The sequence below is a fragment of the Musca domestica genome, unplaced genomic scaffold, assembly GCF_030504385.1.
Source record: "Musca domestica strain aabys unplaced genomic scaffold, Musca_domestica.polishedcontigs.V.1.1 44, whole genome shotgun sequence".
In the NCBI taxonomy this organism is placed as follows: Eukaryota; Metazoa; Arthropoda; class Insecta; order Diptera; family Muscidae; genus Musca; species Musca domestica.
The window spans coordinates 2,010,442-2,027,925 of record NW_026712334.1 but is presented as its reverse complement, the minus strand read 5'-3'; the positions used below and the strand labels follow the sequence as shown (position 1 = coordinate 2,027,925).

General features: G+C 36.5%; 2 protein-coding genes across 3 annotated transcripts in view; both read left to right on the top strand.

Moving 5' to 3' along the window:
- The window catches only part of LOC131804446 (uncharacterized), a 593,503-nt gene that overhangs the window by 328,774 nt on the left and 247,245 nt on the right, over positions 1-17,484 (top strand). The window lies entirely within an intron of this gene.
- LOC101891259 (gamma-butyrobetaine dioxygenase) lies at positions 1,764-8,811 on the top strand. The gene is made up of 4 exons (XM_005192156.4): positions 1,764-2,448; positions 7,844-7,970; positions 8,033-8,338; positions 8,404-8,811. Exons 1-4 carry the CDS (start codon positions 1,917-1,919, stop codon positions 8,726-8,728), a joined length of 1,290 nt encoding a protein of 429 aa, XP_005192213.1. The 5' UTR covers positions 1,764-1,916; the 3' UTR covers positions 8,729-8,811.

The window sequence follows — 17,484 nt, the reverse complement described above, 5'->3', positions numbered from 1 at the left end:
ATTCGGCATTTGTTCTGATGCCACGGTCGATTAATTCGAGCGGAGAGCAACCATCGGTTATGGCGGCCAACACCATCACCATGGCCGGCGCTTGATTTCTGGTGGCCAACTGAAGATGCACATTTTCAGCTGACCTCTTTGGCAAGTAAACACGATCATTATGTTTGTTTACGAACTGCTGGACAACGAATGTTTTCTCATCGGGGAAAACCAAATTCTGCAGTTCGCCAATTTCGGTCAAGCGAAGCAATTCTTTAGCTCTTTTGAGTCTATTTTCTTTCTGTTCTGAACTTTTTGGAATAACAATGGGTTTTCCCCGAGCTCATTTTTCAATATTTTTCGAATGGAATATTGCGATATTTTCAGCTCACGAGCCGTCTCTTGGCCACTGCGACGCGGGTTTCGACCAAGTCGATTCTTTACTTTTCGAACCATTTCTGCTGATGTAGCTGTGCTGTTTTCTTCCGTCCACTTCCTCGACGTCGTACGCTACCAGTGTCACGGTAACGAGCGATGGTACGAGACACAAAAGATTAATTCACATTTAAATGCTGGAGTGCTCTAACGATAACTACTTGTGGTTTTCCAGTCAATTATAAAGAAATCAGAATATCGCGCTTGAATTCCATCAAAAATATTTTTTTTTGGAAAATTCTCACCAAAAATGCTTTGGTACGCTTGTAAACAAAATAATGAGCTGTCACCGGAATAATTTTAACAGCTGTCAGACGAGGGCCATAAAAATGACAGCAGTTTGAAGTTGGTTGCACTTTTTTCATCTTACCCTTTATATACAATAACCTGCCAAAGAAAGTAGAACTCATAACGAATTCTAAATACCGAACTTGAAACAATATTACTAGGAAATGTGGCTTAAATCGACAAATCAATATTCGATGATTTGTCGATTTAAGCCACATTTCCTAGTAATATTGTTTCAAGTTCGGTATTTAGAATTCGTTATGAGTTCTACTTTCTTTGGCAGGTTATTGTATATATGGGGGCTATATGAAAACGTAGACCTAGGTGTGCAATTTTTGCTACTGAATTAAGTATTTGTTTTTAAGGTCCAAGTAACTATTTTGAGACAATTCTACTGGAAAATGTTGCTAAAATCATCAGAATACCGAAAATCGTGAGGTACAGTTATATGGGCCCTACATCAAAATGTGGACCTATATAGACAAAGTTCTGTCACAGGATATAAAACCCATTACGAACTCCAAATACCGAAATTTGAAAAAATTCCATTAGAAAACGTGACTAAAATCGAAGAAATAACGAATATCGGGAGGTACCGTTATATGGGGTATATACAAAAACGTGTTCCTAGTGTTCCAGTCTTTGGTCCTCGATATTGTGAGCTAACAATAAGTATTTGTACCAAAATTCATCCACCCCTGCCAACTCCTTCTATTTTTGGCCACCGTTAATATGAACTCGCAACATAGTGTGACTTAGCCTATCCAATAATCGGCACCGCCCACCCTGACCTTTACCTAGTTGTTTTCAATCAAATGATTTATTCATAATTTGTCAAATTGTGATAACTGAAGTGCTCGCAATCACAAACATATTCCCCCAATCGTATGATGATAGAATGGCAGAATAATACACTTTATACAGCCGTTATCAATGGAATACAATTTTTAACATTTGTCGACAATTAAAGCAAGCTTATCACGCCTTATCAGCCGTACTTCTGCTGTTGCGGCTGATATTGTGTTGTTATGGTGTACGCCATTTAAACAGCTGACATGCAATCGACAACTAACCGATAATTCCAACATTTAATCCAACTTGCTGGGCATTACTAGGGTATTTCAGCGGCAGCAGTGGTGCTGGTGTTGCTGCCCCCTTCGCACACACGATAATTGAGTGTATCAGTTTTATTCGGAAATCTCTCACGCCTCAACATGCTCTGGCGACAATTCAAAGCAAATTTCAATTATACAAATCGCAGTGCCTCAACAAAATTGCTTTTGTCTGGCAATTGTTTCGCAAATACCCTAAACCGTTTATTGGGAACACAGCTGATAAACGATGGCCGGGTGCTGGTCGTGGAGGAAGACACAAAAAAGAGCAATTCGCAGGAGCGTTCCATGAAATTTCCCATTGTATGGCTGCGAGACAATTGCCAGTGCAGCGAGTGCTTTCATGGCACGACCAAGAGCCGTAAAACCAATTGGGAGCCTTGCAACAACATTGCAGCTCGTGCAGCCCGAGTCGTTGCCAATGCCGAAAAGAATGCAATAATCATAGATTGGCAAGATGCCCATAAATCCGAATACGATTTGCAGTGGCTGCGAAAACGCGACTTTTCTCCGGAACAGCGAAAAGCGTACATCGAGAGTGTCTATAAGCCAAAGGAAGTCGTTTGGGGCAAACAGGAATTTGCCGATGTATTGAAAATTTACGATTTTCAAAAGATTATTGGCGATGATACAGGTAAGGTCAAGCCGGGGCAAAAAAAAAAAAACTTGGTTACAGTTGAGGATAACGTTGTGTGAGTGTGTGTGTTGTCTGTTCCGTTTATATTCGGAAACACAAAAACAATACTGATCATCGCTTCAGTTTTTATATTTTGAATTTGTGCAAGTTGTGCATGCGAGAATACATTCGGCGTGGGAGTAATCTTCTTAATCCATGTTTATGGCAATACCAACAACAAAAACGGACAATAAAACTTCGTGGTGAAATGCAATTAACTACATAATCGTATAGCAACACATTGTGTATAGCTAACAAATATTTTGCAATATCTTCTTTTGCAAACTAATGGAACATGTGAAGAAAATGCAATGATAGGGAGTAGTTTAAAATATGTTATACCAATATTCATGGACCTTAATTACCTAGGAAAATTTTAGTTGTGTAACGAAACCTGTCGAAGATCATTGCACTACAATCCGGCAAATATTTTCTTTCTGATAGCATAGTGAGAGTTGAGCAAAACAAATCAATAAAGAATGACCCAAATTAGGGCGGGACCGACTTTATGAGATCTACCCATATTTAGTAGAGCTACCCATATTTAGTAGAGCTACTCATTCCAAATAAACGTTTTAATGGGGAATATTTATCGTTTTAAATGTATATTATGGACATAAAGCCGAAAGAAACATATATTTGGAAGTATATCCCCTCTTACTAAATATGACGGAATGAACCGATATTCATCAAAACCAATCCTATTTAAGCTGATATTAAATTTTTTGTGCACAATAAACATAAAATTGGATGAAGATACATATGGAATCTATATCCAAATCTGAACCGATTCATACACTTAAGCAGAGGTACCTCTATTCTGTATCTGATAGCTGGGACCAAATATCGTAGTTGTAGGAGCACTTTACGGATGTGCGGGACTTAAATACAAAATAGAATGAAACATGTATATGGGACCTATAGCTATGTACTAACCGATGTTCACCAAAATTGGTACAATTTCTTCCAGGATGAGTTCATTTGTATGTACTAAAATCTATACAATTAGGGCATATATTAACCGTTTATTGCACAAAAAATACTTGAAATTGAGTAAATGCAAAGGCATTTCTGAGCTGTATTTGGTATATTTCGCCCAATATCGTTGTTTCGGGGTGCATATTAAGGCTGTAGAAGACAAAAATAACAAATCAGATAAACAATATATATCGAAGCTATAGCTATACAGGGTGAGATGAAACCAGTAAGGAAAGCTCAAAAGTCGGGCGGGGCCGACTATATGATACCCTACACCACTATGCATATTTAGTAGAGCTCTCGTAAAAAGGTTTATACAGGGCATTTCAGAGCTCTATGAGATATTTGGTACAAAATCAAAATCTATCTAATTCTATCGTGCATTTTACGAACTATAGCTATCTCTGAACCGGGTTTCTCCAAATTTTACGTATTAGCTTCTAGACTGGTGATTTGGGCTGATATTGACCATTTAGTGCACATTTAACCCGAAATCGGATGAAGATATATATGAGAGCTATATCCAAATCTGAACCGATTTCGATAAAATTTAAAACAGCTATTCCTGTGCTCCATCTAATACCTGGTACCAAATATCACGGTTGTGGAGTGAATATTACGAATGTATGGGACTAAAACTTTAAATCGGATGAAACATATATATGGTTGCTATATCTATATCTGAACCGATTTTCACTAAATTTGATATACTTGATATAAGTCCAAATGGACTGAATTTTAGTACATCGACCAAATACAGCCTAGAAGTATTTGGTCGATGTACTAAAATTCAGTCCATTTGGACTTATATCGGCCATTTGGTGCACAATTAACCCGAAATCGGATGAAGATATATATGGGAGCTATATCCAAATCTGAACCGATTTCGATAAAATTACAAACAGCTATTTCTGGGCTGTATCTTATATCTGGTACCAAATATCATTCTTGTGGAGTGCATATTACGAATGTGAGAGGCTTAAACACCAAATCGGATGAAAGATATATATGGGAGCTATAGCTATATCTGAACCGATTTTCTCCAAATTTGATATACTTGCTTCTAGGCCGAACTCGGTTGGGTGTGCCAAAATTCAGGTAATTTGGACTGATAGTGGACATTTGGTGTACATTTAACCCGAAATCGGATGAAGATATATATGGGAGCTATAGCTGTTTCTGAACCGATTTTCTCCAAATCTGTTGTATTTGCTTTAGGGCTAATCTCGGTCACATGTGCCAAAATTCAGTCTATTTGGACTTATATCGGCCATTTGGTGCACAATTAACCCGAAATCGGATGAAGATATATATGGGAGCTATATCCAAATCTGAACCGATTTCGATAAAATTTAAAACAGCTATTTCTGTGCTCCATCTAATACCTGGTACCAAATATCATGGTTGTGGAGTGCATAGTAGGAATGTGGGGGACTTAAAGATCAAATCGGTTGAAAGATATATATGGCAGCCAAATTTGATATACTTGCTTCTAGGACGAACTCGGTTGGGTGTGCCAAAATTCAGGTAATTTGGACTGATAGTGGACATTTGGTGCACATTTAACCCGAAATCGGATGAAGATATATATGGGAGCTATATCTAAATTTGATCCGATTCTCACCAATTTCAATAGGGTCGTCCTTGGGTCAAAAAAATATTGTTTGGAAAATTTCATCTCAATCGGATAATAAATGCGACCTGCATTTTGTTCACAAGAATACATGGACAGACGGACGGACGGACGGACGGACGGACGGACGTACGGACAGACGGACTGACATGCATAAATCGACTCAGAAAGTGATTCTATGAGGGTTCTCAAAAGTAACTATGGGTCTATCTCGTTTCCTTCTCCATGTTACAAACAAATGCACAAAGACATAATACACTTACCACTATGTGGTGTAGGGTATAAAAACTATGGTTTTCTCCGATGAGAAAACATTCGTTGACCAGCAGTTTGTAAACAAACAAAATTATCGTGTTTACTTGACAAAGAGGTCAGCGCAGGCCATGGTGATGGTGTGGGCCGCCGTAACTGGCGATCAAGGTTCCTCGCTACATTTCCAGCGCACAATAGCCACCAAAATCTCTGGATACCAATCCGTTTGACTATTGTGTCTGGAATATTTTGGAAAGCAAGGTTGGTACGAAAAAATACCGAAGTGTCGATCACCTCAAGCAAGCGCTTAGCCGGGAATGGGACAAAATACCGCAGAGCAACATTCGAGCAGCGTGTGACCGTTTCATTGGCCGTATGAAGGCCAAATTTCTTGCCAAAGGTGACCAATTCGAACAAACCTAAACTTCTTCTAAAATTTGATGCTATTTCCGACATTTTTACTTTAAATTAATAAAATTTAAAAATTATGGTTTTTGTCTTTCTTGCAGTTTTTTTGATCTCACCCTGTATAACTCAAAATAGTGAGTACCTTTGTGTAAGGTTAAAGGAGTTTAGGTCTGGAACCCAAAACCTTGTTGGGGTTCTCAGTACAATGTTTTTTAGGGTTCTCAATCTTGTTTTTATTTTCGCACCACAGATTGCTCGTTGTCCAGTGAATGAAATGAATTTCTACCGCTTTCTAAACTCTTTCCTATTGTAATCGGTCGTTAGCTGTAAACTGTAGATCGGCCTTAAAGAAAAAGATTAGTTGGACATTCACGTTTGAACTTCGTAAAAATGCACGTTTGAATACCTTAGTTTTATTTTAATCGCTTTTGAATGTGTTGGGGGTATTATAAGTTCGATTGGGCCAAAAATTATGTAACACCTCGAAATATTGGTTGTACATATGGATCTTTCTATCTCGCCGAGCTGAGTCGATCTAGCTATGTATGTCCGTCTGTCCATGTTAATTTGTAATCACTGTACAGGTCGTAATTATGGCTCGATCTTCACGAAATTTAAAATGGGGATATGGTCAGAATAGAACCCTATTTTTTTGGAGATGATCGCATAATATTTAGGGGTTGAAATGGACCAAAAACTGAAGAAAATCCTGATTTTGCAGTTGCTCTACAGGGCACACTTTTGGACCAATCGACGAGGAAGTTAGCATGGGACTAGATCTTCAGGCTTGGCAGAAGCCTTCCAATTTTGGTGGTCATCGGGTAATATTTCGTGGGTGAAATAGACTATAACATTTCTGTTAAATAAACTTCAAATTTTCTATTAAACGGCGAATATTTTTAACCCCGACGAAATCACAAATAGACGACCAGGTCAATCTGACCGTTACGTAGATGCCGATGGTAAATATATCGGATATATATAGCGATATATATATAAAATACATATATACAAAGGAAGGGGATGTTAGCTAGAACGCTTATATCTCAAGAATGGCTGGACCGATTTTGACAAATTTTGTCAATTCAGGAGGCCCTCTTTGCATGAAAGAATAAAATCTAAAAAAAACAGCATTAAAATTTGCTAATAATGGTGTTTTTATAGATTTTGTAGTATTTATTGACAATTTTTTATTTTTTATAAATTTTATCGCATGCGATTTTTTCATTTTGACTTATAATATTGAATTGTATATTTTGTAATATTTTTTCACCTTATAACACAGGTTTTGGTTATTATATACAATCTGCAATTATCGTCTGATCCTCAACATCCAAAGATGTCCGCAATATGTTTAGGGGTTTAATTGGACCAAAAATAGAAAAAATTTCCTGATCACACAATTGAAGCCAATCGACACGCCTGAGAAGAGAGTTATGGACGGGGAATATTCTAGAATTTTGGTTGACCATTGGATTACATTTAGCTTTAAAATGGTCCACAACAAATAAGAGCACAACGGCTAATGTCTCTGTTCAAAATGCTGAGGGTAATATCTGGGCAGTGCTCCGTGACATAATTTAAAAAGCGAAACATTCCAAAATGGATTTGGACATAGGGGGCTTCTAACATTGTAGTGTTGTAGGGTATCACATGGTCGCCCCGCACGACTATAGCCTTTGCTTACTTGTTTTGTTTTAAGGTCATGAACACTTTTTAGAGATTTTTCAAGTTTATATTCTGAGGCTTTGCAACGGTTTATATTTCATGACCTTCTATACTTTTTGCATATTCACTTTTTTAAAAAATATGTTTTAAATATGAATGTAAAGCTTTTTAGAAGGTCTTCCTGAGAACTTCAAACATGCTTGTGTTTGTGGTCTGCTGATACAGATCAATTATTCTAATTCTAATATGGACCAGGAATCAGAATTGCAACTGCACTCAATAATCGTTTTGTATAATATTTTCTTTAATTATTCTTTTCGCTTATTCCCATCACAATAAATATTATCACATTTTAATAGACAATTATTTATTGCATTAAGCATTGTCAAAAATATTAAATTTTTAACATTTTAGAGCTGTATAACTGGATTCGTTCCCTGGCCATTTACGGTGTCAATATTGTAAAAAATGCTCCGCATGATACAACGGTTGCTCAACAGCTGGGAAATCGCATTGGAATAATAAAGAAAACTGCATATGGGTAAACAGCCTTTGTAACTAATATAAATCTTTACGACAAATGTTTAATTCGAATATTTGCAGTGAACAATTTGAGATAAAATCTAAGGAAAATCCTAGCAACTATGCCTATCTTATGGTACCACTGCCGCTGCACATTGATGTACCCTATTATGAAAATATAGCCGGTATTCATATTTTACATTGTCTAGTTCAGTCGGCGAAGGGTGGAGAAAATACATTAACAGATGGTTTTTATGTTGCCGATCAAATCCGACAACATTATCCGAAATACTATGAGTCATTGCTTAAAACACCGGTCGACTGGCATGATATTGGTAAAGATGGAGATATAGAATATCATAATATTTGGAGAGAACCAGTCATAAAGTGAGTAACACTCTTTTGATGTCAAAATTTAAATATTATTATTAATTTTTAAATTTATTTTTCAGTTTGGATGTTGATGGCCGTTATCATCGCATCAATTTCAATACCATCAAAAGAGATAGCCACTTCAGTGTGCCACTGGAAGCGGTCGATTTGTGGTATGAGGCCTACAATAAATTTATAGAAATTGCCAATGAAACTGCGGTGCAATTCAAAACACATCCCGGCGATGTATTTGTGTTCAACAATCGACGAATGCTGCACGGACGTACGGCCTTTGAGGACACTCCGGATAACAAACGTCATCTGATTGGAGCTTATGTTGATTGGGATTATATTTATTCGAAAATGAGGGTATTACAAACCAAATTGGGCATTACTCATGAGTAATTTTTTATTTATGTCATGAAGATTGTAAATAATGTAAATTGCACTCACAGACATATCTGGAGTATAAATCCTGTTTTATTAAATTATATATTTTTGGAAATTCCAACAAAGGGGGTACTGGTACTAAATACAAACGGGTAAGACTGGAATTCCGAAAATTCGGAAATTGGGAGAAAAATGGATGAATGTTATAGTGTAGTAGTAAATTCGACCCCACATAATGTCGTGCCTGTATATTCAGCGACTAGCGGCAGAGGTACAATCGCGAAACACGAAAAATACTAAATAGTACTATATTTGGTACAATTTGGTATTGAGTGAACAGATAGTGCTTGAAATCTCAAATTTGATATTAGGGTCGCTGTTTATGTGTAGCCTGGACATATGACGGTGGTTTCGGAAATGTGCACTATATGTGCACTGGGTGAAGGAATACGGCTTGTATCTTCAAATGTGATATTGAGTTCTTTGTTATTATCTGCAATTTAGACATTAAGGTGGATTTGGAAATGTGTGCTGTAATTGTACGAAATGTAGTAAGTGGTACAATATTTCGTATTGGGTGAAAGAATAGATTTGATGGATGTCACTGTTGCTGACTGGATACGCGTACTATAATTGGCCTAAATTTGCCAATGGAGAGAAATTTGCAAAGATGAAATCCTGAAATTTGTTTCTAAGGACACTGTTCGAAAAGTATTAAATAGTTTTAAATCTTTGTATTTTTCGAAAAGTACTAATTTGTACTAAATTGAGTACTGGGTGAAGGGATAGAGTTGAGATTCCGAAATTTGATATTGAGTTTTCTGTTGGTATCTGGTAGTGTTTTGGCAAATCCCTACCAAAATTGTTCAAAAATACTAAATGCTACTAATTTTGATTCGTTTTTGGAGTCTAGGATGGAGAGATATAAAATGTTTTGGATATACAGTTCCTAAATTTGGCATTGGGTGAAGTGAATGAAATTCTGAAATTTCTAAGGTTGGTTGAATTCTTGGGTTTATGTTTGGAGATGTTGAAATAGTTTAGCAATGTACGTCCGTCCTTCGTTTGTCCATGTTATTTATAATCACGCTAGAAGTCGCAATTATGGCCCGATCCTCACGAAATTTTGCATGGAGATGAGGTTATGGTCAGAATAAAACCCTATTGCTTTTGGAGATGATCAAATAATATTTAGGGGATGAAATGGACTAAAAACGGAAAATGTTTCTGTTTGTAATTGCTCTACAAGTCGATGGAACAATATACGCGGAAGTTAACTGGGGCTATTGCTTAGAGCTGGGTAGGAGTCTAACCCAATTAATAAACGGGTTATATTTAGTGGGTTAAATAGACCATAACATTTGTATTAAATAAAAGTCAAATTTTACATTAAAACGTTTAATTTAATTTAATTCCGGCGAAATTACAAATATACGAAAAGGTCAATTCAGACCGTTACGTAGATGCCAATAGTAAATATATTGGATATATATAGCGAGATACAGGGTTGTCCGTATTCGACGGACCCATCTGGCAACGCCATAACTTTTGCAGGAGATGTCACATCGTTTAATGACATACCGTGTTTGAAGCGTCAGTCCAAGCACATTTTTACCATGAACCATTACACTCCACGCGAAAGAGTTGAAATTTACATTCAACAGAAGAAGTCAATTGTGAAAACTCAACGTGCTTTTAAAACATTAAAAAATGTGAGAAGTGCGCCTTCTAAGAACACCATTAAGCGTTTATACGAAAAATTTTCGACTGGTAAGGCTCTTTCTAATCCGAAGAGGCCATGTAAAAGTCGACCAAGGCGATCGGCCGAGAATATCGCTGCCGTACGAGCCAGTGTTGAGAGGTCCCCAAGAACATCCCAAAAACGCCGTTCTCAGCAGTTGGGCATGGCTCGGTCCACTTTACAACGGATTATTCGCATTGATTTGCATTTGTTCCCGTACAAAATTCAATTGACGCAAAGAATGTTGCCTGCGGACAAGCCTCATCGATTGGAATGGGCCCAAAGAGTCATGGGACCGTCGAATATGGGCAACCCTATATACAATATGTATATACAAAGGAAGGGGATGTTAGTTAGAATGCTTATAACTCAAAAATGGTGGGACCAATTTTGACAAATTTTGTCAATTCAGAATGCCCTCTTGGCATAAAATAATAAAATCTACAGGGTGAGATAAAAAACTGCAACAAAGTCAAACGCCCTCCTTTTTACATTTTTTTTTTTTAAATTTTATTGAATGGAAGCAAAAATGTTGGAAATAGCATCAGATTTTCGAATAAGTTTAGATTTGTTCCAATTGGTCATCTTTGGCACGAATTATGGCCTTCAAACGGCCAAATAAACCGTCCCACGCTGTTCGAAAGTTGCTCTGCGTTATATTGGCCCATTCCCGCTTGCTTGAGGTGATCGACACTTTGGTATTTTTAGTGCCAACCTTGCCTTCCAAAATACTCCAGACACAATAGTCCAACGGATTGGTATCCGGATATTTTGGTGGCCATTGTATATAGGAAATGAAGCGATGAACCTCATTTTGTAACCATTCTTGGGTGGCGCGTGCTGAGTGCGATGGTGCTGAGTGCGATGGTGCTGAGTGCTGTTGGAATGTTCAAGGTCTGCGGGCAAAATGTTTGCGTGCCCAAGGCTTTAATACACCCTCCAGAATATTTTCGCGATAACATTCGTCATTTATTCTGATGGCACGATCGATTAATACGAGCGGAGAGCGACCATCGGCTGTTATGGCGAGTTCTGGTGGCAACTAAACATGATCATTTTGTTTGTTTACTGCTGGACAACGAATGCTTTCTCATCGGAGAAAACCAAATTCCGCAGTTCACCAATTTCGGCCAAGCGAAGCTACTCTTTAGCTCTTTTGAGTCTATTTTCTTTCTGTTGCGGTGCAATTACTTGCACTTTTTTGAATTTCAATTTTCCATATTTCAATTTTTCAATATTTTCCAATGGAATATTGCGATATGTTCAGCTCACGAGTCATTTTTCGGCCACTACGACCCGGGTTTCGATCAAGTCGTTTCTTTATTTTTCGAGCCATTTCTGCTGATGTTGTTGTTCTCTTCTGTCTACTTCCTTGACACCGGGCTACGCTGCCAGTATCAAGATATAAAGAAATATCACTACCATGCTTGAATTCCATCACGAATAACTTTCTTCTAGAAAATTCTCACCAAAATGCTTTTGCACGAAATTTATTTTAAATTTAGGGTTTACAATGGATCAAAAGTTTAAAAAACTAATTTGGTATTTGACATAGTAGGAACATATTTTGGAAAACATTGGATCCAGATCTATGATGATTATTCAAAAAGAGTGGAAATTAAGTTCAGCATTTGCTTTTATTATGTAGTATATATGGGGATGTCGAAAATGGATATGTTGCAGGGTATACAATTTTTGGTCACGTCTGACTAAAGGCTTTGCTTAATTGTTTTTTATTTTTTTTTTCATACAATTCTTTTAGCAAAACCCAAATCAAACATTATGAATTAATCTTTTGACTATCAATCTCTGGATAAAATGTTGAAAGTGGAAAATATTCCCCTTTCAGAAGGTCTTTTAAATATTCCTAAAGACTTTGCTTATAAGCCTTATAAAATCTTTCATAAAATCCAGATAACTGAGCTGAGCACTTTTCTTTTGAAAACGTTTACCTTCAAGCGACTGCTTCTAAATAAATTTTTCTGAAGGCCATCCGGCATACTTAATTGACACCATAAAATTACCCTGTTGTGACAAAACGTCTTCATAGGTCTATTTTTTGGTCATAAGGTCACATTGTGTGACGTGTAAGGAGGCCAAATACGATTATTTGTTAACTAAATAAATGTGCCCAAGTATATTTTTGTTTACATAGAAAAATATCCCAAAAGCAAAGGTACACAAATAATAGGTATTAACATTGTAACAATTTTCTTTGTTTTCACGCTTCCATATACTACTTTTCCCAACGTGGCGCATAGAAATATATTTTTGGGACACACGTACAAGGCAACATTGAACACGTCGGTATTTTTTGGTTTAATTATACTGTTTACATCTCTATTACATATTCTAGAACAATGGGCAAATTTATAGATGAACTGAGTGATTTATGCCAGAAAATATATTTTTGTAGAAAAATAAATGAATTCAGGCCCACCTTTCAGGCCTATCTTTCCCCATTAAGAGATAAGGTTAATAAAACGCGTTTTTTAATGATCGACTTCTTTTGGAGAAACTATAATTAGTACAATAAAAATCTACAAAATTTTCCTTGGGCTATTAGTTTGTCATTTGTGTAAAAAAAGTAAAATTTTAGCAGTCCTAAACTCATAATTTATTTATTTTTTTAATATCATTATTAAATTATCTTCCTACTTTAATTTTTATCTGGCCTATTTCATTTTACAAATGTGTAGGTCAACGTTGTCACGTATTTCGAAAAAAAAAACGAGAATACAAATTGTGATAGCCATTTGCGGGGTGTGTAAGCAACAATAATAATGACCTCCCCTCCACCTCTCCAACACACAACTGAAATGCGAAAGGAAATGTAAAGCTAATAACCATTTACAAAAGATATAAAATGCCACAGAAACAGTCAACAACGTAAAAAAGGACATTGTCCTTCAGTGACACACTCCTTCTTTACATGACACACATTTCTACACGTAATCATTGTGCCATGTGTTGGCCTTTTACAGCGGCTGTTATATTGTTCCTGCTGTGTGGCTCTCTGGCTGGCTGGCTGGTTATTGTTGAGTCTGAAAAACAAATGGTCATAGTTAGGGCCTACCCTAAAGCCTTCTGCCCATGCATTTAGAGACAATGTCCATGCCGTCGTTCACAATGCCACTGTAGTAATGCTAATCTTTAATGTCCTGATAAGACCATAATATTTCTAATGTCCACTACAACTATTTTCACATTCATTTCATTTCGCTTCAGTGGTTCGTCCGTCTATCGCTGGGTTGGGAAAATAGAAATGTTTTTGAAATAGTTTTGTCTTTTTTTTATAAATTTCTATCATTATGAGTTGTCCTGACCACAAGAATTCATTAGGTTTGATGATCATAATTGATTATCACGCATAGGGTTTTGTCCGAAAAAGGTTAAAGTTTTCCTTTTTTGTGGGTGTGGACGCAACGAAAGCAAGGCGTGCTGTTTATTCTGAGGGAATCTATTAAAGTTGAAATGAAAAAAAGAAAACACAATTTATGTTGCAATTATGAATGAAAATGTATAATTAGTTGGCCTAAGGGTCATAAATAGAATCGTAACTGCAGTGTAAGCTACCAAGATACATTATGTTTTCCAATCTTATTGAAATTCAAAAAAACAAAGTCCACTTGAACATTTGGATTTCTGAAACAATTTATAACCAAAAAGTTAATTGCACCCTTTTTAATCAATCGAAAATCGAATTGGTGATCCAATTTCTTCAACTTCTTATTTAAGTGGAATTAAATAAATTTATCTATATTAAGAACCCAAAAGGAACATTTCACCATAATTAATTACGGCGTGATTAATATGCCAATTGTTATAGATTAACTAGCATGGATAAATATGTTTGAGGTTCTTTGATGTGTAGTATAATGTCTACACAGTAATATTTATCGTTAATCGTTGTGACACCAAAGCTGGTTAACATTTAATTATACACTACAACACTATGTGTTGGGAGTATTATAAGTTTGATTTGGCCAAAAATTATGTAACACCTCGAAATATTGGTCTCCCACATAGGAAGGTACAGGGTTTCCCATATTCGACGGACCTTTGGCCCCTTTGGGCCCATTTCAATCGACGAGGCTTGTCCGCAGTCAACATTCTTTGCGTCAATTGAATTTTGTACGGGAACAAATGCAAATCAATGCGAATAATCCGTTGTAAAGTGGACCGAGCCTTGCCCAACTGCTGAGAATGGCGTTTTTGGGATGTTCTTGGGGACCTCTCAACACTGGCTCGTACGGCAGCGATATTCTCGGCCGATCGCCTTGGTCGACTTTTATATGGCCTCTTCGAATTAGAAAGAGCCTTACCAGTCGAAAATGTTTCGTATAAACGCTTAATGGTATTCTTATAAGGCGCACTTCTCACATTTTTTAATTGAACGCGGTAAGGTCAAACGCGGTATGTCATTAAGCGATGTGACATCTCTGTCAAAAGTTATGGCGTTGCCAGATGAGTCCGTCGAATATGGGCAACCCGTATATATGGATCTTCTCGTCGAGCTGAGTCGATCTAGCTATGTATGTCCGTGTGTCCATGTTATTTGTAATCAAGCAATTATGGTCGCAATTATGGCCCGATCCTCACGAAATTGAAACTGGAGGTAGGGTTAGGGTAAGAATAGAACCTATTGTTTTTGGAGATGATTGCACAATATTTAGGGGTTGAAATGGAGCAAAAACAGAAAAAATTCTTGAAAATTTCAATTATGAACCAATCGACGCGGAAATTTTCAAGGAGTTAGAATTTAGGGCAGAAGCCTACTAAATTGGGCGGCCATCGGACAATATTTAACAGGTAAAATATACCCTAACTTTTATGTAAGGATATATAAAAATTTCCACCAAACCGCGAATATTTGAGTCCCAGCCAAATCACAAATACATTAAAAGGTCACTTCTAACCATTAAAATAATGCTGATAGCCAAGATATCGGATATATAGCAAAGTAGGTATAATATGTGTGTAAAAGAATACATCGTATTTATTCTGTTTATAAGCCAACAACCGCTGGGCAGATTTTCACAATTCCCATCAATTCGTAATGGCCTCTTGCCAGAAACGGATAAAATTTAAGAAAATCGCGGAAAAATATAGCAATAAAAAAGTGAATATATTTTGTTCAATTTTTGTAAAATTTTTTATCGCATGCGATTTTTTCAATTTTACTTACAATTTTGAATTGTACATTTTTCAATTTTTTACACCCCACAACAGTACGTTTCAAGGGAATATATGCATGTCGCAATTATCGTCCGATCCTCACAAAATTTTGAACGGGGATAGGGTTAGGGTCAGAATTAAAGCCTATTCATCTTAAGATGTACACTTAGAGGTTCAAATGGACTAACAAAATTTAAATTTTTCTAATTTTTTAGTCGCTCTGTAGACAACAATTGGAAACTAATCGACACGGAATTTCGCATCAGAAGAGAGTTAAGGACAGGGACATTATTTTAAAACCGAAATCTTCCAAAATAGATTTGTACATAAGGGGACTTCGAACACATTGTAGTGTTGTAATAATAGCCTTTGCCTACTTGTCTTAATAATAAATATAATATTTAGTGGCTGAAGCTTTTCAAATGCATACCCATGCATAAATCGAGCGACCAGACTTTGTACTTCATTGAAAGCAGAATAGCTACTGTCATACAGGTACATCAAATTTATTGTTGGTAAACAAGCAAACAGATCTGGTTTTGCGTTTACCAACCGATGTGAGTTTTATACACAAAAATGCGAGGTGTGGTGAATTTCCCATGTGCGGTTTGCTGGCGAGCACTGATATATACCATATGTAGGCACATGCCTGAGGATATAATGACTGGATGATTGTCAGAGTCAACGCCCGGACGAAACGGCAGAATCTACATTCTTGACATTTTGCACGAGGGTCAGTCTTAGTGCGTAGGAGTGTGATAAGACTGGGTTTTTGGAAATTCGTGCTAAAAGGTTACTTAAAATAATATGTTGTACTAAAATGTATTAAAAATTGGGTATTTGTATTGGACAAGTGGAATGTGCTAGAGTTGTGAAATTTAGCAGTGCATGATACATAAGTGGAGCTTGGATGGAGTGCAGGATACCTAATACCTAACTTCTACAATGGTGCTAAACTTCTTAAATGATATGTAAACGGATGGAGCTAAAAACTTGAGATTTGGCATTAGAATCAAGGATGGAAGAAAGTTGGATATACTAAGGTAGTTTTGAAAACATGTACTAAATGTGCCAACTGTACTAAATTTGGAACAGTTTGGTTCAGGATGAAATAGGTGGGTTGGATATTTGTACTACAATTGCACGAAAAATAATAAATATTACTATATTTAGCACAATTTTGCATTAGATGAACAAAAAGTGTTTAAAATCTGAAATTTGGCATTAAGGTCGCTGTTCATATGTAGCCTTGATATATGGAGGAGGTTTCGGAAATGTATACTATAATTGTCCGAAAAGTATTAAGTGGAACTAAATTGGGTGTTTAGTGAAGGAATTAAGCTGAAATCCCAAAATTTAATATTGAGGTCTCTGTTGATATTCAGGAATTGAGATATGGGGATGGTTTTAGTAATGTATGAAAAGTACTAAACAGTATTTAATTTGATATTGAGTGAAGGGAAAGAGATACAATTCTGAAATTTGGTATTTAGATTACATATCGTATCTGGCAATACTGTGGCAATTGTTCTATATTTGTACGAAAAATACTAAATGTTACTAAATTTAGTAATCGGCGAAAGAATAGGACTGTCATTCTCCAATTTGATATTGAGCACTATATTGGTATGTGCAGTGGAATTATGGAGGAGATTTTTAAAATGTGTACTAAAATTTTACTAAAAATAGTAAATTTTTTATTGGATGAAGGAATGGAGCTGAAGTCCTAAATGTCATATACAGTGTGAGGTGAAAAACTACAACAAACTTCAGACTGCTGTCATTTCTAAACCACTCGTCCGACACCTGTTAAAATTATTCTAGTGACAGTTGATTATATTGTTTACAAGCA

What these genes read in the sequence shown, in the direction of transcription:
- LOC101891259 (XM_005192156.4), top strand. Translation starts at nt 1,917, where the DNA reads ATGCTCTGGCGACAATTCAAAGCAAATTTCAATTATACAAATCGCAGT. An exon ending in ATAAAGAAAACTGCATATGG is followed by an intron (nt 7,971 to 8,032) that starts GTAAACAGCCTT and finishes GAATATTTGCAG; the next exon opens with TGAACAATTTGAGATAAAAT. An exon ending in TGGAGAGAACCAGTCATAAA is followed by an intron (nt 8,339 to 8,403) that starts GTGAGTAACACT and finishes TTTATTTTTCAG; the next exon opens with TTTGGATGTTGATGGCCGTT.